Source organism: Miniopterus natalensis, chromosome 17 (assembly GCF_054644295.1).
Source record: "Miniopterus natalensis isolate mMinNat1 chromosome 17, mMinNat1.hap1, whole genome shotgun sequence".
Classification (NCBI taxonomy): domain Eukaryota; kingdom Metazoa; phylum Chordata; class Mammalia; order Chiroptera; family Miniopteridae; genus Miniopterus; species Miniopterus natalensis.
The window spans coordinates 8,613,493-8,637,819 of NC_142097.1; the positions used below are offsets into that span (position 1 = coordinate 8,613,493).

The window sequence follows — 24,327 nt, forward strand, 5'->3', positions numbered from 1 at the left end:
TGGCTTTCGATTTATAAATGACATTTTTTAACATGTACTTCAAAAAATTTTATTTGAAATTACAAGTATTTTTATTTGTGGTCTTTTCTTATAGGGGAAGGGGAGATAATACTCTGAAAGGCTTTTTAATCACTATGCTGTACACCTGAAACGAATATAATATTTTATGTCAATTGAAAATGAGAAGAAGAAAAAAAACCTGAAAAAAAGGTCTTTCACACTCAGAGCTCTATTTATAATATTTTCCTTAATTGTCTAAGTTGTTTTTGAATTTTTATGAGTAAAACGATGCTAGGGAGCAAGATAGCAAATGCTCTGGAAAAGGACAGTTTTGCAGCTTTTTTATGCATCTGAGATTGAGGAGGGAGTGAGGAAGACTGGAGAAAGCACGGTGGAAATTGAATTATAGATCGTTAACAAGATGATTTGCTCTCTTGAGGGTAATACCCGCTTCCAGGGGTATTACTTCTGGTATTTCAAAGGTGTTTTAACCCAGATATACAAGAACAATGGATGGGGCTGCCTTAAAACCTTTCACTAAAGAAGTTATAGGCCTGGGGCACAACAACCCACCATGACCTGCCCAGTTAGGGATTTATGGTCAGATCACCCTCTAAGGTTACTTTCCATAGAACCCCCTTTTTCATCCACAGTTGTCCCTTTTGGTCATAAATCAATACGAAGGATGCTTTGATGATCAACCTTCTAGTCAGAAAGTGTGGTCTCTCGGGCCTAGGAAGGTTCATTCCTAGGAGGTCTCAGTATCAACATCATCTTGTTGACCTTTGGGGATGGGGCAATGCCGTTACCATGGGATCTGAGTGGAGGCCGAATTTCTCCCCCAAAAGGAAGGGCAGGTAATTGGAAGGCAGTCTGGTCTTACGGCCTTCTCTGCGAAAAAACACTCTGGATCAGTTCTATCCTGTGAATTATCATAATCCAAGTTTTGCTGTCTGTCTCATTTTCTGTACTTGGCATCTTGTATAACATTAACATAAGCCATAGAAGAGTATGAACAGTTATACATGTTCGATAATCACAAATAGTTAGATTAAATAGAAAAAAACAAAGAACAAGTATAACTATTATTATGACTTCTCATTAGCAGACAGGTAAAGACAAACAATTGGTTTCTGAGTTCAGTATCAATATACAGGCCTTGTCAATGTCTTTGGATAGCTGTCTACCTGTGTCTACCTCTTAAGCTTTTCTTCTGTTTTTATTTTTTAAACACATAAATCTTTATAATATTTGAGTTTTATTTTGATATAGTGTAGGCATCTGATCCTCCCTGTCCACTTGCTAAATTATTAATTACCTTCCCCTCCCAACATACAAAACATTCTGTATTTCATTCACTGAATTTTTACACAACTGTACTGTTTCTGGACCTTCTGTTCTGTTGCACTAATGAAGTTGTTGGTAACTGCCAGCATCATACTCTTGTAGCTTTTATAAAGAGTTAATATCTGATTGTTTACTGCCCCTTTATTATACCAATCCTAAATTTTCTATATTCTTCTTCATTCATCCTTCTTTTAGAGTGATCTTTCACAGCTTTGTTAAAAAGAATTTTGTGCCGTGCCTCAAATTACCACCTCCTCTCCTATAAAAGAACTCCAAGTGGGATTTTTTTTTTTTTTTAATATCTTTATTGATTTCAGAGAGAGGAAGGGAGGGGGGAGAGAGATAGAAACATCAATGATGAGAGAGTCATTGATCGGCTGCCTCCTGCAGGCCCCCGACCGGGGTTGGAGCCTGCAACCTGGGCATGTGCCCTGACCGGGAATCGAACTGCAGTCTCCTGGATCCTAGGTCAATGCTCAGCTGCTGAGCCACGCCCGGCCAGCTCCAAGTGGGATTTTGAATAGATGTGTACTATAATTATAGATTAAACTGGAGAGCATTTACATTTTTACGATTGTTTCCTTTTACGCATTTCTTCAGCAGTATTTTCTGCAGTTACTATATGCCAGGTGCTGTGCTAGATAATATTTAGATTGTGTTGATCTTGTTAATGATGTTTAAAAATAATTATTAAAAAACTTCTCCCTAGATATTACTGAATGTAGGAATGCCCTTGATTTTTTCATTTTATGTTTGATCAGCATAGTGAATTCTTTTCCTGTTTCTAGTAATCTTTCAGTTGATTTTCTTAACTTTTCCAAATAAACTATTAACAATCTGCAAATAGTGATATTTTATCTCCTTTCTAGCTCTTATACATTTCTTTATCTGATTGCATTGGTCAGAACTTCTAGACCAAAGTTAAATAATGTTGCAATTAAGGCAGTAGAGTTCCATTCATAGTTTTCTTTCTTTGTTTTGTTTTTAATTAATTTTTCCCATGCTGTATTAATCATATGTTTATTCCATTTTTAATCATTAACACTATTAACTTTATTATTAGATTTTCTAACATCAAACTATTCTTAAACTACTAGGGTAAATTCTACTTGGTGGTGGTATATTGTAATTTTTAATATAATTCTGAATTTGCTTTGCTAACATTTTAAAAAGACTTATATTTATAATCCTTAATGGAGATTGGCATGTGGTTTCCTTTTTCCTGTATCTCTGTCAGTGCTTGTTACCAGCATGTGTTAGCCTGAAATATGAATTAAGTGTTCTTCTTTTTTCTGTGCTTTGGAAAGTTTCTGTTAAATTATGATACTAAAAATTTTTTCCTGATTATAAAAGTAATCATTTCCCCACTGCTTAGGTAACCACTCTTGCGATTTTGATGTATTTAGTTCCTGGATTGTTTTTTCCCTATGCGGGTGACATTTTGTTTTATGACTTGATTTGTTGTTGTTTTTAATAAATTATGATGGATATCTTACTATGTTAACAAATTTATATTTCAGTCATACTTCTTAATGGCTACATACTCTTTCATCTCTTGAATACTTTTGGTCTCTAATTTTGTAGACCCTTCTTAGGCGTGTGTGTGTGTGTGTGTGTGTGTGTGTGTGTTTTGCTTTTTTTGTTTGTTTTTTAGCTCTTCTTGAATGAAGAGAAATAATTTTGTAGACCCTTCTTAGGCGTGTGTGTGTGTGTGTTGCTTTTTTTGTTTGTTTTTTAGCTCTTCTTGAATGAAGAGAAATCCCCCCTCCTTGTTGTTTCCCCATAAACACTTGGGTGGTTTTTCTGTGGTTCCCAGAGGTATTAGAATAGTTAAGGTTAGACTTTTCTTGGCTGTTGATACCTTTGAGGATTGTTTCATGTGTGTAACCCTTGGCTAGTTTCTGGTGTTCACTGTCAATCTAAGGAGGGAGCCCCTGCTTCCACTGTAGTTGTATACTTTTAACAAGACAGCAAATGAAACCTGTGATAGTTTGTCTTTTTAAACATATCTCTGGTTTCATCCATGGCTGACAGTGTTTAATTTACAGGGGCAATTTTATTCTTCACATTTCTAAATTCCTGAAAGGCTCTCTCCACTCTTCCTCCATCCTTTAAAGTAGCACTTAGAGTCACAAACAGAAATTTCCTGTGTGTTTATAAAATGACTGGAAAAAATTCACACAATCCTGGAAAAAGAGCGATGTATGGTTAACATTCCTCTTGTGTAAAAAGAACACACGGCTATAAAACTTTTAAATGAATTATAAGTACACCAGTGTGTTTAGAGAAGACTGGCCTTGGTGGCAGTGGGACCTGACGTCTTGTCGTTTGAAGCAGGGTTGAGTGCATCGTGGAGTTCTCACTAGGGGCAACAAAGCCGGGGGAACAGTTTCTCGCATGGCTCTGAGAGGGACAGATGGGATCAGAGGGTCGATTCTCAGGGGACAGAAGTCAGTATAAGGGCAAAGTGACTGTTTCTGGTCAATGTCAGTGTTCAGATATGGACTGGCTTACCACCTGGTCAGACTGTAGTGACCATTAAGATCCCTTCGACTCTGAGGTTGTCATTGGGAGGCTGGCTAAGTGTGTCTTCCAGCCCTCCCTTGATGGACTAATATGCATAAAGCAGTGTTTACATGATACTTTTAGTAGATTCTATCCGTCTGAACCAGCATACTTAGGATGTGTTCTTTTCTTTTCAGCTTACCGTGACAATCAGAGCTTTGTTGCAGAATCTGAAGGAAAAGATCGCCCTTTTGAAGGACTTATTGCTAAGAGCTGTGTCAACACATCAGATGTATCCATGTAAACATTTCCACCTCTTTCCTAGAGTGGGCGGAAAAACAGTCTTATTTTAAGAAAGGAAGTAATCTGGGCCACCCAGATTTTTCCACAGCTTGAGGAAGACCTGGTTTCCAAAATATTGCCTATAATGTTGGTTTCTGTTCTAAGTGTCTGTTACATGTTATACAGTGAATGTATATGCTGGCCAAGCAAGACATCCTGAAGGAATGAACTTGCTTGGGTGTAGCCTTTGCAGCGCAGGAAGCCAGTGCTTTCTGTCAGTGTGTTTACACAGAGCCCGCGCTGCTGCTGCCTGGACTGCCCAGGGACGGCCGCCCTGCTCCGGCAGGAACTCCCACCGCGGGCCGAGCGTGACTGCTTTGGGAGTTCCTGAGTTTTGAATGATCCATTTTCTTTTCCGAGAGGCCAATACCAATAGAGACCATACATTTTTTTTCTGTGTATGTAGATTATTGAGATGGAGCTTGTTTGCCTTGTTATTATTCCATAGTGTACAAGACACTGCCTCAGGGTTGGGAAATTTTTTTGAGGTGGGGGCAGTTGCTTGAAGCAGGTTGTGTCATCATCTCGACCTTCCACCAACACTGTCAAGTATTAAAACACTTTTTTTATTTTTTAGAAATTCATAATATGATCAATTTAGCAAAATACATGTGACCTCTATTAACTAATAAATCCTGAATTTATATTGGTTTGAGAACTGACCTCAAACTGGTCCTCTCTTCATCATTTCTTTAAACTGTCAGCAGTTCATATCCAAAGCCCAAATTGTAGTATCTCAGGAAATAGTTGTTATTGCCCACTTTTAAATATGGGAAAATGTAGGAATGTAGTTTTTTAGATAAAACAGTAGAAAATGTTTTAAAATATATTTTTCTCCAAGTGTAACCCCCTTTATGTCACCAGGGAGGTTTGTTTAGATTAGTTGCATGATTTTCCAAATATTCAGTTATTAACCGACTAAGGCTTCAAAGTACAAGTTTAATTTCATTAAGTAAGTGGGACCTTATTTTTTAACATAATTGGAATATTCTGATACATTTAGTTTGTAACTTTACCCTCCATCTGGTATCATTTATTACTTACTGCACAGTTAATCTATTATATTAAGAGTTTTTATTTTATCAAAATCGACAGGTCTTAATACATAGAACTCAAGCAGTTTCAGATCGGTAGGGCTATTTTCTCCACTTTTAGTACTAAGTATGGGGAAGTCTGCACATGAGACCAAGGTGTGACGTTTTATTAGAAAGGAAACTAAGTATTGTTACACAAGGCAAAGTTAACAACTATGTACTTGCTAACTTTCATTGAAGTAATTGATTATTATTCATCTAATAATATTTATGCGCTAAGCATCTAGAGCATAAAAAATACAGAATAAGAACTTTTACTTTTCTCTATTAATAATTTCTGGCGGTTATTAATTATAGAAAGTAGTAGGCATTCCACAGTAATAATGTACTTTGTTCTTCTCCGTGCTCGTGGGCTGACCATCTTTTGAAATATTATAGACTGGTTTTGTGGTGATCTTAGAATTGCTGGAGTAAGCACTAAGCATTTAAAAATACCAAACAGAATTATGAAAATATTTAAGGACCTTAATGTGGATAATTTAGAATTTCCTAGGGGAAATAAAAAACTGAACTGGAATATGACAGTTTCCTTTAAAATCCTATATATTTTTTCAGACAATTGGGTCTGTTTCTGCCGGAACTGAAACCAATACTAAGGATGAAATTTAGATAATCTGACCCCATGGGGGCGCTCCAGACCTCTATTTTCAGGGAGGCTTTCTTTTGATAGAGTGGAAAGAAAGATGTAGTGTCTATGTTATGAAGCCGCTTTTTAATTCCCTTTCCCCCTCACATCTTCCCTTCTCCGACCTTCCTCTTCGTAGATATTGTGGCAGTTATCCTCCAGATTTAAGGCATATCAGATAGCAGCTTGTCAGTCCTGCTAACCTCATAATGTTTGTTTGTTTGGGTGGCTTCTTCCCTTCTTTACAAAAAGGGCATTGAGGCCAGGTCAGACTTTGTACCCCAAGGCACTGATGGAGTTGGAAAGAGAATTCTTCCTTCCCGCAGAGGAGTTTTTACACTGAGGGGAGGAACCTTTGAGAACTTGCCCTGGGCCCCACAGCTGTGAAATGGAAGAGCTGAGATGCAAACGCAGGGCTGTCTGGCCCCAAAGCCAGTTGCTTAAAAGCTGAATTCTCCTTTAGTAGAAATCACAGTCAAGTGTCACTTGGTTTGTCTTCAGCTAGAATTCCCTGTTAATTGGCATGTTGCTGCAGTGCCAAGACAAATGCTGTTTATAGTGCAGATCCTCAAGACCCTTCTTAATCATCAGAAAGATTAAACAGTGTTCTCTGTGGCTTATTAGGTATACTTTATGATGTTGTAATTCTTAGAAAAGGTTTTCTCCATAAATCGCCAATAGACTGACTTTTTAATCCTGTTTTTTGAGGCATAATTAATGTTGGGTGACTTTTTAAATGTGAATATTTGAATGCCACATTTTCTTACTGTGTCGGGTAGTTGAGAGTTTATAGTACTTTACTGAGTAAATTTATGCCTTACTGCATTTGTGAGGCTTTCCAAAGAACACTAGGAGTTGCCAGAAAGATAAGTCCTATGAAAATGCCTTCCAAACAGTTAAATTCATGGAGTTTAGGCATAAGTGTTATTGCACTTTCCTGAAAAAGTATTTTTCTTCTGGCAAGAATAAATGTGAAATTAAAATGAAAGTTCCGTGCATTTGAATTGGTTAGTTTGCAATTCATAAACCAAAGGCCTGCAGCCAGAGAGTTTAAATTGCTGAAAAATATTAACCTCTATTCACATTGCTCCTTTGAGATGGGAATTTTAATTGCCTCACCAGTTGAGAAAGTGTGTGCTCCAAGCAGGTAGCACTCAGATTATTCATAGGATTGGCTTTTCATGAATCTTGGGTTTTCAAAGGCAGCAAATAAAGAGAATTTTAAAATCTCTTTACAAAGGGATCAGTATCAAAAGGTATTTTGGTGTCTTGGGAGAAGTTCTGTAGAATAATTTGTTAAAATTTATGAATAACTTTCCCCCACTTTGTATTATTTTGGAGGGGGGAGGTAGGTAGATAGATAGATAGACAGATGCAGCCATCACCTGATAACACACCCGAACAAATGCGGGTGTGGAGAGGCTAAATGGATAGATTTTAGTGGTAGCCACGTGGCTCCCATGGAGGTGAAGTGGTTCCCAAACTCAGCACTTGCCCTTGAGCGTTTCCCCTGGTGCCTGGTAATGTGAGGAAACTAAGGACAAGGTTGTGTTTATGTCAACAGAAACTTTGATCTATGGTCTCTCACATGGCTCTTTGTAGTTTTTAGTGTTAAAATTTCCCTGTTTTTCAGCACGATAGTAAAAGCAGTTTTGTCTGTGGTTTTTTTGAATCTCATACATGGCAAAAATGTATAGTTGGTAACTTTATAAGTCTCCCTCCTTCCCCAGTTTGTTTGGAAATGTTTCTGCTCCACAAAACCCAGGTCTGGGCGCTGCTGGTAGAGGAGGGACACTGGCTCTGGAACCAGACAGACTGAGCAAGTCAGCCTCTCTGGACCTGAGTTTCATTCTGTAGAGCAGGAGTAATCACGCTCTGTGAGGCTGTTGAGAAAGTTGAAGGAAATATTTTTATTTATAGCACATCCCAGGACTGGACCCCCACATGGTGGGTGTTTAATAAAAGGTAGTTGACAACACTCACTGTGTAACCTTGGACAAGTTACTTAATCTCTCTGTGCTTGGTTTTTCTCGTCTGTGGAAAAAAAAGGTTAACAAAATAGGCCTGATTTATAGGACTGTGAGAATTAAATTATATGCTGGAAGGTGCTTTGCCTGTAATAAGCCCTCCTTGAAGATTAGCTGCTACTTGTTACTTTATTCTTGTGAAAGTTACAGCCACCACTGAGAATTTACAGACAGCCCTTCCTCGTGGGGTTTATCACCATGTAAGGAGGTTATAGCAAAGCACCCAGATAGTGATTGTACTAAAATAGCACTTGCAAACTGTAATCAGTGCTTTGAGGAAGGTAAGAACCTGGCCTGTACATGACAGATATTGAGCAGAGTTTGTTTTGGTTAAAAAAAAAAAAAGCGAAATGCTTTGCGAGCTAGAAAAATCTGGTCTCTCGGAGTCTAAACTGCTTCTGCGTGCAGTTCTTCTGGCCTGGCCTGGGGAGGAATCATCTGCCACCTGCTTCCTTCTCCAGAGCAGTTCATTCACAAGGAAGGCTGCCTAGACCCTCAAGCCTTCTGCAAAATAGAGAGACAGCCCTGGAGCTGGAGAGCGGTGGGGCATCCTCTGGGCGCACCCTCTTCACTCCGCTTGTCTTAGGCCCTGAGTGCTTACCGGGCCATGCAGGGAAGCTGGGCGTGGAAACGTGGGTATTACGAAATCAGGACCTGCTTTCACGTACAACCTTGCATCTCCTTGAATTGGCTATAATTACAGGTAAAGTCATCCTCGCTGAGGACAAAGCGCTGTGGTGGTTAGCGCTCCCTTCTCCTCATTTGTCCCCCGATCTTCCTGGGTTATTCACCATGTTGGTGGAAGAGGCGATCCCAGCACTGCCCAGTTTTCTGTTCCTTCCTTCCCTGTCCCTCACACCGCACCTACCACGAGTGTGCATACACGCAGTGGGATCATTGCCCAGATGATTCTTTAGCCTCTTGTTAACAACCCCTACCCCCATCTCCTATGCCCTGTCCTCCGAATAGATGAAAAGAAACATGAAGAGGTGGAGTGTTGTTCAGTTTGCCTGGGTTTACAGGGATTCTCTGGGAATGTTCTGAATTAGCATCACCGGTTTTGCTACTGTTTTTAACAGGACGCTAAGAAGTAGCAAGATGAAGTGAGCAGCACGATGTGGTGGGAAAGCCTTGGTTTAGAGCAGAAAGCCTGCTCTAGCCCAGCACTGCCTTCCCAGCCTCATGCCTTAGCCTCACTGGGCCCCCGCGGCCTGGTGGGGGGCAAGAGCGCTGGGGCCGGGGACCTCCGGGCCTCTTCTAGCTGTAACCGTCTGTGATATTACGAAACATAACCACCAAGTTGTACTTAAATTTGTAACTAGTGTCTGCTAAATTTTAAAACTTGTCTGTTATTTTTATTGTTAAAAGTACTTTCTTCCTACACTCTTCTTTTTGTTAGATTTTTTACCAGTGACTCTGCTCTCTTTTCCTCACCCCCACCCTGTTCCATCTTGTCCTTCATCGCTAAGGATGTCAATGTTGGGACCTGTCATCCCAACTAGGCATGAACAAGTAAATACAAATGCAGGTATAATACTATACATATGGTTTTGAAACATGTTTTTATTAATTAGCATATGGCAGAGTCAAACAACAGAAACAATATTCAATGAAAAATAAGTCTCTCTCACATCTGGAATTCCTAGCTCCCCCTCCTCAGAGGCAGTAATTTGCATATTCTTCCAGAGATTTTCTGTGTATATACAAACACATGTATGGCTGTTTGATTTTTTTAATGCAGTGGGAATGTGCTACTTACTGTTTAGCTCTTTGCTGCTACTGCTTTTTTTATTTTTATTTTTTGGTTTAACACTGCGTTTTGCAGATGATTCCATGTCAGATAACTCATATAAGCACATGTCAGTGCTCAGAAATATTATCATTATTCTCAGTACACAAGAAGCTTCCCTGGTTTTGGGGAGCTGCAAAACATTCCACTGGGTAGATGCACTAGTTCCTTATTAATGAATTTTAGGATGTTTCCAATATTTGGCTGTTATAAATAATGCTGCAGTGAACATCTTTCTTTCTGAGTCTTTGTATAGATATGTGACTATATGTGCAGAAGGAATTCCTGTTCGAAGAAGGTGCCATTTAAATTTCGTTAGATATTTGGAAGGCAATCTGGCCATTGGTTGAACCTGTCTACATTCCTGCCAAGAATGTGAGAGTGCCTGATTCCCCAGTGCTTTCCGGAGCTGCCTCCCCACAGTTCCCTACCCGATAGCTGAAACTGACATATTATTTCAATTTGCATTTCTTTTACTAAAGCAAAACTGAGTGTTTTTCCTTTGACGAGAGTTATTAGTGTTTTTCCTTGTGCTCTGTTATGTCTTTTGCCTTTCTAAATTTGCCACTATCAATCTGTAACTTGTAATTTTTTTGGCAGACATTTAAAATTTTTATATGGCCAGATTTATCTTTTTCTTCATGCCTCTAGGTTTTCAATCTAAAAAGATTTTTACTACTTCAAGATTATTGTCCTATGTCTCTTCTGAGGATACTCTTATCATTTTACTTTTTATGTTTAAGTCCTTGAGCCGATTAAATCTGTGTTTAATTTGTAATATTGGATTATAGTTCAGCTTATGTTTGCTCAGGTGGTTGGACACTGAAAGTCACAGGTTGCCAGAGTAGGTTGAGTATGGTATTGAGATGTAATTAATTCCACAATTTAAAATTCCCATTTTGTCCTGTGTAATTCATGTTATAGCTTCTGTCATTTTGTTTTTGTTTTCTGAGGAGCTTCTTTTGGATAGAAGAAAAGCCCTCTGCTTTATTGACAATTTACCACTATTTTGAAGCACATCAATATTTATTCTTGATGTTGCAGTGATTGAAAGGCTACTATTTGGTCCTTCTATTAATATAGAAGAAGTACTTAAGCCCACTGTTTCTTAGTTACAGTTGTTGCTTCATGGTTTCCAAGATGGGCACCTTAGTGTCTATAGTCAAGTAGGAAATGGAAAAGCAGTGGTAGTAATTTTATTCAGAAAAGCACAACATTCGGCAGTGTTGAGAGAATTTATTTACTTATTTATTTAATATCTAAAGCCACTAACACTTAGCTACATTGGTTTGGGAGATATGTGATTTTTCTAATGACTGTCTGTTACTGGGGGAAATCTTTTACAGCTTTATTTACTATTTTATTAGTTGGCCAGCTCTTTGTATTCAAAATTAGCAACAAAAGTTCTAACAAAAGTAGATTCACTGGGCCACAGTTTTTCTACCCAGGAAATGGGATGCTACGACTTGATCCTGCCAATTCCTTCAAATTTTGGGACGCCTAAATGCAGCGGTTGCTACCCCTCTTTTAAAAAGAAAAGTGTCTGTGAATGCACTTTCTAACTCTCACTAACTCTCACTAGAGCTAGGTAGTGGTGGCCAGGGCTACTTTGAATCACCAGTGTTTCAGCTCTAATAAAACAAAGGCCATTTAATAAAAAAGTAAAAGCCAGATAAAATGTAGCATGTTGAGGTGACTTATTTTTGTGCTTACTTTTTACACCTTGTGTCAGATATGTCCTTTCAAAAGTGTTCCTTAGCTTTCCCAACCTGTTCTTTTTATGGCAGGAGTTTTCTCCATCTACAGCTCCTTTATTTTGTTTTTTAAAGCACACATGGATACACACACACACACACACACACACACACACACACACTCAGCCTAGAAGAATTCATGTAGTTTGCTTCAAGAAAGCTAATATATAAAACTCTGGATTTAGTATTGATTTATTTAGTTTTTTAACCATAACTTATAAATTGTGCTGGAAAAAGGGGTTAGAGTTTATCTGGCTTTACACAGAAGGAAACAGATCCAAAAAGGTGAGATAACTAGTTCATGAACATAGATACTGGTCAAGAGTGGACTAACAGGTTTCCTAGCCTAGCATACTTAGTAGATTAGCAGATGTAAACTATGATTATTTCCTTACAATTTTCTTCAAAGATCATGCAGTGTATTTAAATAATGAACTGATGGTAACAACTTTTAGAGCAAATCTGTTGCATACAGTAGCACTTTACAAAATACATTCGAGGTATTAATAGGTGTTAGCATGGCAGAAAGGGCAATATATAAACCTTTTTTTAAAAAAAAATTTTTAACAGAGTATTTAGGGTATTGATGTCTAGGAAAACACCCTTGACCATGGACAGCTATAATTCAAAACGTAAGGACTCACTGAGTCTGGCTGTCCTGCTGGCCAGGAATAATCATTTCCGTGTTGGTGGCTGGGAGGAAAATACTACTTATTTACTGTATTTCTCGGTGAAGGAATTGCGTGGTGGGTCCCTGCCAGTGTTTGTAAGTTCCTTGCCATGGTCAATCAAGGTTCTTTACTTGAAGGACCAGTGAAGTTGAAGGTCAGAGCAGAAGAGGGGTGGTTCAAGTCTCTTCTGATAGGATGGATTAGAGTCTGTAACAGTCCCAGCTGACTTGGAGAACTCACTTCATAATGCTGTAGGTAAAACTGGGTCACTCAGCACTGTTGGACCTTAACAGATGTCTGCAGAACACAGCTTGAAGGGGACCGAAGACAGAACCTACTGGATGATCTTGTAACTCGAGAGAGACTACTCCTGGCATCCTATAAGAACGAGGGTGCAGAGCCAGATCTCATCAGGTATGGTGTTTCCATTTACAGGGATTGCGTGGTGGGTGAAGGGTTATTTGTAGAGTACAACTGTTTCCCAAATGGCTTCATTCCTTTAACTAGTAAAATATATTCTGTTCATCTGTAGTGTTTTCCTATCATATCTGTTCAGTTTTGTTTGCATTTTCTAGGTCTGGGTAAACCGGGTATGTTCAGCGGAATCCTACCTTAAAGGAAGGATATTTAGGTAGAATACAGGCAGAGTCAGAAAATACCTTTTGCATTCCTTGGCTGAACTTTCCACTGTGTCAGCTGCCCTTTAAATTCCTGAGGTCACGCACTTATCTGGGAAAACGTTTTTTTTTCAATTGGCACCTTGAAAAAAATGTGTCCTGGTAAGATTTAGTCTGTGGCTCACGGCGGCAGAGGAGGCAGCAGTTGGATTCTTCGTTCTTTGCTGGCGAGTGACTCACACTCCCTGGAGGTGACAGCCGCTCTGTACCCGGCTCTGCTGGAGGACCCGGAGAAGTGGTCCAGCTTTCCAAAGTTGAGGTTAATGAGCCATAATTGTTACATCTTTAGAGTTGGCCCCCTGCTTCCAGAACTCCCTTCAAATCATGGTGGGAACAATCTCGGAAGGAAATGAGCTTAGGGTAGAAACTCCCTCTCCCTCTTCCCCACCAGGGATGCTGCTGCGCTTGTGGGGAGGCAGCTTGTTCCTGCTTAGCTCCTGCTTAGGAGTAATCTGACTTCCCAGGGGCAGTGGTTTCGACCCAGGTCCATTACCACGTCCCACCGCAGACAGTTACATCAGTTACCATTTGATGGGTCCGCCAGGCCAGGCCTTGCTTATGCTCTTCACTGTGTCATTTACTGATGCTGACGGGGCCAACTTGTGCGTTCATTAGATCTTTGAGGTTTGGTTGTTGTTTGGGCCCCTCTTGCTTCTCACCCCGCTCCTTTTTTTCCTGTCACCCCCTCCTCTCCTGTGGTAACCTCTGTATCCTCGCTATTTAAAGTGTGGCTTGTATATGAGTAGTGTCCAGGTTACCTGGGAGCATGTTAGAAATGCAGTCTCTGGCCCCACCCCAGCCCTACTGAGTCTGCATTGTAACAAGACCTCGGGTGATTTGAATGTCCCGTGCAGTTCGACAAATAACTGCTTTATAGCATTTGTTCTTTTTTTTTTTTTTTTAATATATCTTTATTGATTTCAGAGAGAGGAAGGGAGAGAGAGAGATAGAAATATCAATGATGAGAGTCATTGATCAGCTGCCTCCTGCACGCCCCCGACTGAGGATGGAGCCTGCAACCCGGGCATGTGCCCTGACCGGGAATTGAACTCTGATCTCCTGGATCCTAGGCCGATGCTCAACTGCTGAGCCACGCCCAGCTGGGCTGTAGCACTTGTTCTTAATTGTGGCACTTCGCATTAGAATCACTAAGGAGGCATATAAGAAATAAAAAAAGGAGAGAGAGAGAAAAGAAAATAAATACAAGTGTTTGGGCCATATACTTGCAGAGTCTGAATTAGTAGCCTGGTGAGAGGCCTGGGTGACAGTCATGCTGGGGCCACTGCTCAGGTGAGTCAACAGGCAGCAAGTAAAACCTTTGCTTTGTGTCGTGGGATACTAGCAATGAAATGCTTTGTGTCGTGGGATACTAGCAATGAGAGCTAATGGCTTATGTCTGCTGTTTGTTTTCTATGTGCCAGGCACTGTGCTAAGCTCTTTAAGGGCCTTTGCTCAGGAGATCTTTATAACATCCCCATTTTACAGAAGAGAAACTGTGGCTCAGAGGAGTCAAGTAAGCTGCACAAGATTGTAAACTAATCAGTCTCAGAGTTTGGATTTCCTCTAGGTCTCTGTGTCTTCAGATGGGAACTCATCCACTGCGCCATAAAAAGCTGGAGCAGGAGTTAGAAGGACTCAGCTCTCTTGCTCACTAGTCACTCAGTCGTCTGAGCTTCAAATCATTGACCTTGAAATGGGTACCTGTGTTCTGCCTTTTTTTCATTGTTGTTTGGACCAGATGAGGATTGTCGTGTGAAGGGCTTTGTAAGCTCTAAAACCTTTACAAACGTAAGATGTTATTCCTGGAACATGTGCACCGTTAGGGTAGGAGGGGGTAGTAGGTGACTCACGGTGGTTCACGATGCTGCCTTTGTTTCCAGGAGACCCCTGAGTGCTCAAGTCCTGGCCTCCCTGGCCAGTCTTGTTCCGTGTTCTGCGCCTGGTCCTCTGCCCTCCCATTGCCCCTCTGAATCTTGTTCTGTGTACCTCCTTTCAGCGCCCAGCTTGTTGCTTGTTGTGCTATTAAATGGGCCCACATTCATCTCACAATGGGGGACCCATGGCTGGCAGTGACTTATCTTCTGGGGGCGTTTTAGCTGAAGCCTCCTTGAGTCCAAAGTAAATTAATTGATGGGAGAATTTTAGGGATAAGGCAGGTTGATGGCAGAGGTATTTGGGATGGAGCCCTTTTGAGACCTTTGAACTCCTGCCGCTGGGGCACATTGTGGGCCTACAGGTGTCACTTGGTGAACAGTTGGGGTGGCACAGGGACTGAGGAGAAGCTGCGAAACAACAGTAACCAATGTTTGAGTGTTTGAAGTAATTTAGGAAACCTGCCAGGATTTTTGACATGCTCCAAGATGAAACAAAGGGAAGCATATATATCGTTGCATCTTTTTTGTTCAGGACCAGAAGTGTAGAGCAGTTCAGAATAAGCCTCTGGAAGAAGCCTGTTTAGATGTAGGTAAGCACTGGAGAGAAGTGACTCCTGACGAGCGAGGAGAAAGGTAAAATGGCCCTAACAGACAGTGCTGGTCTATTCCAGATGGCATGGGGTCTGGTCCAGAGTAAGAAACTAATGTGGTGCTGCGATACTAGTCTCTGTGAGGAAAGTGAATGAGGCAGGTAAAAGAGAAAAGAGAGTGCTAGGTGACCTGGAAGGTGAATTACTGCTGAATCCTTATTGCACTAGGACTTCTTCAGACCCACTGTACCCACCCTACCAGGAATATGTTACACGTACCTGCCTATATTAGTTTGCTAGAGCTGCTCTAATACACTTGGAAGCTTAAACAACAGAAATGTGTTTTCTTGTGGTTCTGGAGTCTAGAAGTCCAAAGCTATTGTGTGAGCAGCAGGACTGGTTCCTTCTGAGGACCGTGATGCAGGGATCTGTCCAAGGCCTCTCTCCTTGGCTTGTAGATGTCTCTCTGTCTTCACATGGTCATTTCTCTTTGTAAATCTGTGTCCACGGTCCCTCTTCTTATAAAGATACCAGTCATATGAATTAGGGCTCATTCTAAAGACCTCATTTCAACTGAATTACCTCTTTAAAGAAGCTGTCTTCAAATATTGTTATGTTCTCAGGTTTTGGGAGTTAGGGCTTCAACATATGACTATTTGTAAGGGGCACAATTCAGCCCATAACTGTCCAAAAAGTTCAGATCATAAGATATCCCAGCAGAATCTGATCAATAACAAAATGTGTACTAGATAGAATCATTCTTAAATACTATGTAGAAAGACCCCTCAGAAATCTGTTCAGGGGCTTTGAAATGGACACCCCGATAGCATGGACTCAACTTGTCAGGGACGATAGCACCTGTAGGCTTTCTAGAGTCAAACAGTGTAAGTACGGACAAGTGAATGAGTAAGTGTTTAAGTTAAAGTAGATTGCCAGAAGTAGATTAGATGTGAGGTCAGAGTTTCTGGTCTTTGATTTTGCTCATCTCCCTATGTCAGTGTTATTTTTGCCTTTTTTTTTTTAAGCCCGTAAACCCCACATTTGAGGCCTCCTGTTCCATCCCCAACTCTCATACCCTAATATTTCTTCTGCATGGACCTAGCCTTCTGAAGATCTGAATTTAGTTGTAGACATGACCAGTTTTGGTTCACAGTTCAAATTTTCCATCTTGCCTCCTGATTGTCAGGTTGCCTAATCATTTCTGATACCAACTGTCAGGAACCTTTCAGCTCTGTCTTTGGAGAAACCTCCTTTCCCTTTCCTGCCAGTCAGTGTATCTGATATCTGCAGTGATTCACAGAGACTTCCTCCATCCCCTTCATGGTCAGTTTCTAGTTCTGGGCTCCTCCAGCGTTTCTGTTTGCTTCTCTAATCTCAAAAATGCTCCCACATTTTTGTTTGCTTTTGTAAGTCTTGATATCAGTGCGGGTTGCCCTGTCACTGGGGGGAGGGTGGTGGTGGCCTGTGTCTTTCCTTTAGGTCATGACCTACGGAAACATTTGGACCAGAAATCCTTATTGGAACTTTAAAATGTAGACGTGCTGTCTATGGCACATTTCTCATTAATGCCAGGTTATCACCACAGCACGTTTCCTGTTGGAGAGCTGGGGTTCACCTGCTCATCAGTATTTCAGAGCCCCGTGATGACTGCCAGCAGCCCCACGAGACCAGTTTGCCCGACCAGGACTCACTGGGAACCTGCTGATTCTCTGTGTCCTTCTGGAGCTCTGACCGCTTTCCTGTCTCCTTTGTGTGCTTCTCTCTCACTCCCACCCACACCCTTTGCCTCCTCTCTCATTCTTCCCCATCCCTTGTTCCCAGGGGTCCTTCTGCCCCCCTCCCCTTCTCTTCCTCTTCGTATGTGGCCTTATTAAGGAGAAGAGTATTGTCAAACTTCAGCTTGGATTAGCATTTCCTTTAGACAGACATTAGTGGGGGCAATCGCATAATTGAATGCGTAGCTGTCATGTGATGGAATCTTAGCTCTACCTTACGGATTACTGATCATTATTCTAAAGCAGGAAGCCTTGATGTGAGACTTTGGTCTAAATAAGCAATGGTTCACTAATTTAGGGCATTTGGAAACTTGTTAAAGAAGTCTCTGTGTCTCTTAGAAGATAAGCCATGACTTATAAAGCAATGACACAGTTTCTGATTGAACCCTGCTGCCCTTTATATTTGAGAGCATTGCTGAGTCTCACAATTAGTTGAATCTTTGTCTGTAAAAAGAAAAAAAATCATTGCGTACTCCACTGCTCTGTGACCATCTCGAAGATTATGTGATTAACTCGGCTATAGTGGGTGGCTAATTGGCTAACCTTTAATCTTCACACCACCCACTATGTTGAGGATTAGAGGAAATAGGAAGTTATTTAGAGGTTAAGATGGAAGTTATGTGTCAGGAATAGTGTATTAACGAGCAGACCAGTTGCTAAACTCAAAAGAGTAGAAGATGATAAAGAAATGTAAACATTTCATTTAAATTTAACTTCAGATATTTGAGCTGCTAATGAAAGTATGATACTTCCAATTTATATTTCATATCACGGCCAATGTAGACAAGAAAAAATTTACATTAAATATTACATTGAAAGTACTGTCCCTCCCCCATTTTAAATCATTGAATATTTTATTGGAATTTTAAGCTTGGTTTATAAGAGGCATGATTTGTATTTGATAGTACTGAGACTTCCTAAAGAATCATTGATTTATTTTTGTTTTTTAATTTTTTACATTTTAAAAAAATTTATCATTATTGTTGAAAGTATTACAGATATTCCCCCTTTTTTTTCCCCATTGATTCCCCTCCACCTCACATTCCCCCCCCCCCCCAGGCCTTCACCACACTATTGTCTGTGCCCATGGGTTATGCATATATGCATGTAAGTTCTTTGATTAATCTCTCCCCACCCACTCCCCCATCCCCGACTTCCCGCTGAGATTCATCAGTCTGTTCCATGCTTCTGTGACTCTGGGTCTGTTTTGTTCCTCAGTTTATTTGTTTATTAGATTCCACATATGAGTGAGATCATGTAAAACTGAATCAGGAAGAATCAGAAAACCTGCATAGGCCACTAACAACTGATGAAATCAAAGCAGTAATAAAAAACCTCCCAGCAAACAAAAGCCCTGGTCTGGACGGCTTCACAGGGGAGCTTTCTAATTCTTTAAGTTGTAGGGTTAGATAGTTTACTAAAAATGTTTCTTGCTTTTTGAGGTAGACCTGCAGTGCTATGAACTTCCCTCTTAGGACTGCTTTCGCTGTGTCCCATAGATTTTGGGTTGTTGTGTATTCATTTTCATTTGTTACCAGGGAGTTTTTGATTTCTTTCTTGATCTTATTGGTAACCCATTGTTTAATAACATGTTATTTAGCCCCCATGTGTTTGAATGTTTTTGAGTGTTTTTACTGTAGTTGATTTCTAATTTCATGCCCTTGTGATCTAAGATGCTTAATATGATTTCATGCTTCTTGAACTTGTAGAGACTGGCTTTGTGTCCTAACATGTGGTCTATTTTTGAGAATGACCCATGTGCACTTGAGAGGAATGTATATTCTGTAGCTTTGGAGTGAAATGTTCTGTAAATATCATTTAAATCCATCTGATCTAGTGTGTCATTTAGTCACTGTTTCTGTGTTGACTTTTTGTTTGGAAGATCTATCCAGCAAAGTCAGCGGGATGTTAAAGTCCACAACTGTGACTGTATTGCTGTTGATCCCTCCCGTAAAGTCCTTAAGGTTATTATTGATAGGTCCTTATTTATTGCCATTTTAATTCTTTATGCCTATGTTTCTCTCTCTATTTCTTCTTCTTATTACAGCAGTCCCTTTAACATTTCCTGCAATGCTGGTTTGGTTGTGATAAACTCCTTTACTCTTTTTTTGTCTGGGAAGCACCTTATTTCACCATCTATTTTGAATGATAGCCTTGCTGGATAGAGTAGTCTTGGTTTCAGATCCTTGTTTTGTATTACCTTGAATACTTCATGCCATTCTCTTCTGGCCTGTAGAGTTTCTGATGAGAAGTTTTCTGACAGCCTTATGGGAGCTCCTTGTAGGTAACAGATTGCTTTTCTCTTGCTGCCTTTAGTATTCTCTCTTTGTCTTGAATTTTTGGCATTTTAATTATGATGTGTCTGGGTGTGGGCCTCTTTGGGTCTTTCTTGCTTGGGGCTCTCTGTGCCTCCTGAACTTGTGTGACTTTTTCCTTGACCAGGTTAGGGAAGTTTTCTGCCATTATTTCTTCAAACAGGTTCCCTAACCCTTGCTTACTTTAGATCTTCTCTGGCACTCCTATGATGTGAATATTGTTAAATTTCATGTTGTCCCACAGCTCCCTTAGGCTGTCTTCCTGTTTTTTAATTGTTTTTTTCTCTTTGGATCTCTGATTGAATGATTTTTTTCTACACCATCTTCTAATTCACTGATCTGAACCTCAGCTTGCTCTAACCTGCTGTTTATTCCTTCCAATGTATTCTTTATTTCTAAGAATCACTGATTTATACTTCATGTTGTTTAAAGTTATTTACGTATGACCAGCCTCCTCTTCTAGAAGTAAGAAATTGCTAAGGAATTTATACCTGCATCATTAGCCTGCCCATGTGTCACAATGAATGAGCCCTGAAAATTCAACGTATGTCCCAGAAACACATTAACTTCCTAGGTTTTCTGATGTGTAAAGGATGTGTTGAAATCAGGAAAGCTTTGGTTTTCTCTCTATTTCAGTGAGCACAAGGATAGCTGAACCAAGGTAGTATTAAGTATAGTCAAGAATATTAAAATTCCCTGCTAATTTAATAAAAAATAAGTAATCCAAAATGTCTGGTAAATAGAAACCTTCTTTCATTAAGTAGGTATTTATTGAGTGCCTACTATGTGCCAAGCAATAGTGCTGGAAATGTGGTAGCAAAAACCAAAACAACAACAAACACCTGGTTTGTGCATTTGAGCTATGTGCAGTGCAGTGAGAGAGACAGGCACAAATTAAAGGATCGTACAATAAGCAAGTGCAGCAGAAGAGTACTTTATGTTGTGCTTTGAGAGAATATCAGTGGGGAGCTAATTTACCTAGGGACCAAAGCCTAGCACAAAAATATAGTGGTGAATAACCTTAGATGTAAGGTGTCATGCGTGTGAAAGTGTACCTTTAGGTAAATTCTTAGAAGTAGGATGGCCAGGTCAAAGGGGTGTATTTATGATTTTCACAGAACCAGGAATGACTTGTGCTAGCAATTTATGTGAGTGCCTGTTCCCGTATTGTCTTCCCAGAGAGAGTCTTAGTAAACTTCTGTATCCTATTCCAAATATATCCTATATTTGCAGATAGTTTTAATTATTTCTTAGTAGAGTTTTATGTAGTTATTATATGTAACTATAGTGAACTAAGTATGGAGAAATTATCCCATGCTTTTTTTTTTTTTTTTAGTACTTTCATGATTTTATTTTTTAATTGTTAAAAATTTGATCCATTTGGAAATTAATTTAGTGAAAACTATGAGTCCAACTTTTTTCCTACTTGGCTACCCTAATTTTGTGACTGACAACATTTTTTTTTTTTTTTTTTTTTTTTACTGACTTGTCCATCTTTTCCTCACAAATTTTGAGATGGTGAGATTTATCATGTAATTCAATCCCATATATATTTGGGTCTGTTTCTGGACTTTGTACTGTGTTCCATTGGTCTCTTTGTCTACCCCTGGTGCTGGTACCATTAATTTTGAGGCTTTATTATGTTTGGTTACATGAAAAGGCTACTCTTCTGTCACTGTACTTCTTTTTAAAGAGTTTTGCTTTTTTTTAATGTGACCTCTGGAATCAGCTAATCAGATTCCAGGAAAGGGAGACACAACTGTTTTTTTTAAAATTTGGGATTACAGTAAAACTTGAAATCCTTTATAATGTTGCATAGTCCATTCGTAAACAGGTTAGCAGTAGCAACCTGGTAGTTTCTCTGCTCAGGAGGTTTTGAAAGCTGGACAACAAAGAAATATCAAATAAAAATGATTAAAAAGAAGCTATAATAGCACTAAAAACATGAAATATGTAGGAATGAATCAAGTGAAAGACACAAGAAACCTCTGCACTCATAACTATAAACGTTATTTAGAGAAATTAAGGAAAACCTAATAGAGGGATGGATATACCCTGATTACAGTCCAGAACACTCAAAATACCTTAAGGATGTCAGTTATCTCAAAATTGAGCTGTCGATTTAAATCTGATCTCTGGAGTCACCAGCCAGTTTTTTGTTTTATTTTTGTTTGTCATTTAAGCTGATTCTGAGGTTTATATGGCAGTTAATGAGCCAAGGAAAGCCAAGGCAATTTTGAAGAACAAAAGGCTTAAGGACTCACGTTATGTTATCAACTCTTACCTTAAAGCTGCAGTGTGGTGTTGGCTGAAGAATAGGCAATTAAGCCAATGGAACAAAATAAGAGTTCAGAAACAGTTCCACACATGCATTGCCACTTGATTGATGACAAAGGTGACTGTGCAATGCAGTGGAGAAAAAAATGACCTCTTCCATGAACAGTGCTCAGCCAGCTGCGTAGCAGTGTGGGGAAAATGAATCGTAGCCCCTGCTGTCGCCCTCCATAAAAATCAACCCCAAAAGGATTGGAAATGTCAGTGTGAAAGGTAAAACTAGAAAGCTTTTAGAAGAAAACTGGAGAGTATCTCCTATAGCCTTGGGAGAGAGCAAGATTCTTCAGGACAGAAAAGGGGCTAAATATGAAGGAAACACGAGAAGTTGCATTTCATTGAAATAAGAAATTCTGTTTATTAAAAAATATCTCAAAGAGAGTGAAAAGGCAAGCCACAGAACGGGAATCTGTATTTGCAATGCATCTGACTCGGGAGTTGTACTGTCTCATATAAAGAACGTCTGTAATCAAGAAGAAAGAAAAAACAGGCAGAAAACAAGTAGGCAGAACACTTGGATTTGGACTTAGCCAAAGAAAACACCCCATGACTGGTAAACATATGAAAAGGTTTTCAACCTCACCAACAATCAGGAGATGGCACACTAAAACCATGGTGTCATATTAGTGCACCTGCCGGAATTAAAATGACAGACAAGTCAAGTGTCACTAGGATGTGGAGTAACTGTAATTCTCATATATTACTGGTGGGACTGTCAGCTGTACAACCACTTTGGAAAATTGTTTGTATCTCCTAAAACGGAAGTGTAGAGAGGACAGGTACAAAACTGTTTATAGTAGCATTATTCTTAGTAGTCCTACCTGGAAACAACCCAAGAACGTCTACACTATAGTGAGCAGTTGCATCACGGCATATTTATACAGCCATACTGCCCAGCAAACATGAGAGCATGATCTACAACTGCACACCGCACGGTGGGTGAAGCACCAAACATAGTGTTGAGCACAGCGAGCCAAACCGAAGGGCACAGGCCCTGTGGTTCCCTTCCTATAAAGGCTGACTTTCTATGGTGTCATAAGTCACAGAAGTATCTCCCTTTGGGGGCTTAGTGACCAGAAGGGGGCATGAGGGGTCCTGGAGTTCTGGGAGGGCTGTTTTTTGCCTTGGATAGTGATTAACTGGGGGTGTTCACTTTGTGAATTATCTTTGAGCTACACACTTAAGGTTTTTCTGTTTGTATGTTCTACTTGAATTTAAAAATCTGTATGCAAGTACATATACACACAAACATTTTTATTTAATACACACATGTATTATACATATATGTGTATGTATGTATATATACTTCTGTATATAAGTATACTTATAATACACATGTATACTTATGTATATATACTTATATATACATATGTATATTTATGTACATATACTTATATATAAGTATGATATATAAGTATATATAATGCATGTATACTCGTAAGTGTATTTATGTATGTATATAACCATATGTACACTTATACACATACATATGCATGCATGCCTATGTATACATACACACACACACACACTAAGGGCTATGTTCTGAGCAGACCACAAGATGGAGATATAAGCCAGTAGAAGGGGAAAGTTCCTCAGACCATTGGTTCCAGATTCTAGATCTTGCAAAGTTAGCCTTCTTCCCCCTTGAAGGCGAGGCGAGGATGTTAGGATCGCTCGTACTGCCTAACTTTAGAAAAGGGCCATCCCACTTTTCAGCTCTCTACCTCCTGTTCCTTTGTGGACCTGCAGACCCACTTGTCATTTTCACTGTCTTCCCAGTGCCTGGCTGTAGAAATTCGCCCCACCCCCAGTCTGTTCTCCTTTCTCTCTCTCTCTAATCTGCCTTCCTTGCCTTTTCCTTTCATATCTTTCTCTTCCATTGCTCTTTCCCCCAGAAAAGATGTTCAGTTTTGGTGTTTTTTTTATTTTAGTTTTTGTTTCCACTTAATTTTGAAAGAAGAGGGTTTGCTTTCAATACCTCTTTCTAACAATCTTCACTTGTTATCTTTTACTTTTGTGGGTATTTGTTCCCCTATTATGGTCCCACCTCTCCATGGGAAATGACTCATCTTTATTGGATTCAAAACAAATTATCGACATGATACATGTTTATTGTAACAAGTCAAACCATACTGAGGTATAACCCAAAGTCTACAGTTTCTCTCCTTCCCCTCCAGTGCCAGTCTCCTAAAGTAACCAGTGTTAACTGTTTTAAGGGTTTCCTTCCCCACATTCATCTGTGCTTATACAAATGATTACACATATATATTTACATAAATGGGGGTTGTCTTTTCCTGTTTCTTAATGAAAACAGAATTGTACTATACATACTCTGTAGTTTTTTAAAAAATTATTTATTAATATTTTTATTGATTTTTAGAGAGAGAGGAAGGGAAGGAAGAGAGAGAGAAAGAGAGAGAGACTGATGTGAGAATGAAACATGGATCGACTGCCTCCTGCACGCCCTCTACCGGGGATGGAGCCTGCAACCTGGGCATGTGCCCTGACTGGGTATCAAACCAGCAACCTTTTGGTGCACAGGCCAACTCCCAGCCAACTGAGCCACACTAGCCAGGGCTGTAATTTACTTTTTTCATTTACATCTGGGCAT

The 24,327-nt window shown here is 39.8% G+C and overlaps 1 protein-coding gene across 1 annotated transcript in view; it reads left to right on the top strand.

The window, feature by feature from the left end:
* STX8 (syntaxin 8) overlaps positions 1 to 24,327 on the top strand; it is a 220,663-nt gene that overhangs the window by 7,964 nt on the left and 188,372 nt on the right. Inside the window, exons 3-4 of the mRNA XM_016222457.2 lie at positions 4,050 to 4,144; positions 12,458 to 12,568. Coding sequence (XP_016077943.1) covers positions 4,050 to 4,144; positions 12,458 to 12,568 — 206 coding nt within the window. The remainder of the gene's footprint in view (positions 1 to 4,049; positions 4,145 to 12,457; positions 12,569 to 24,327) is intronic.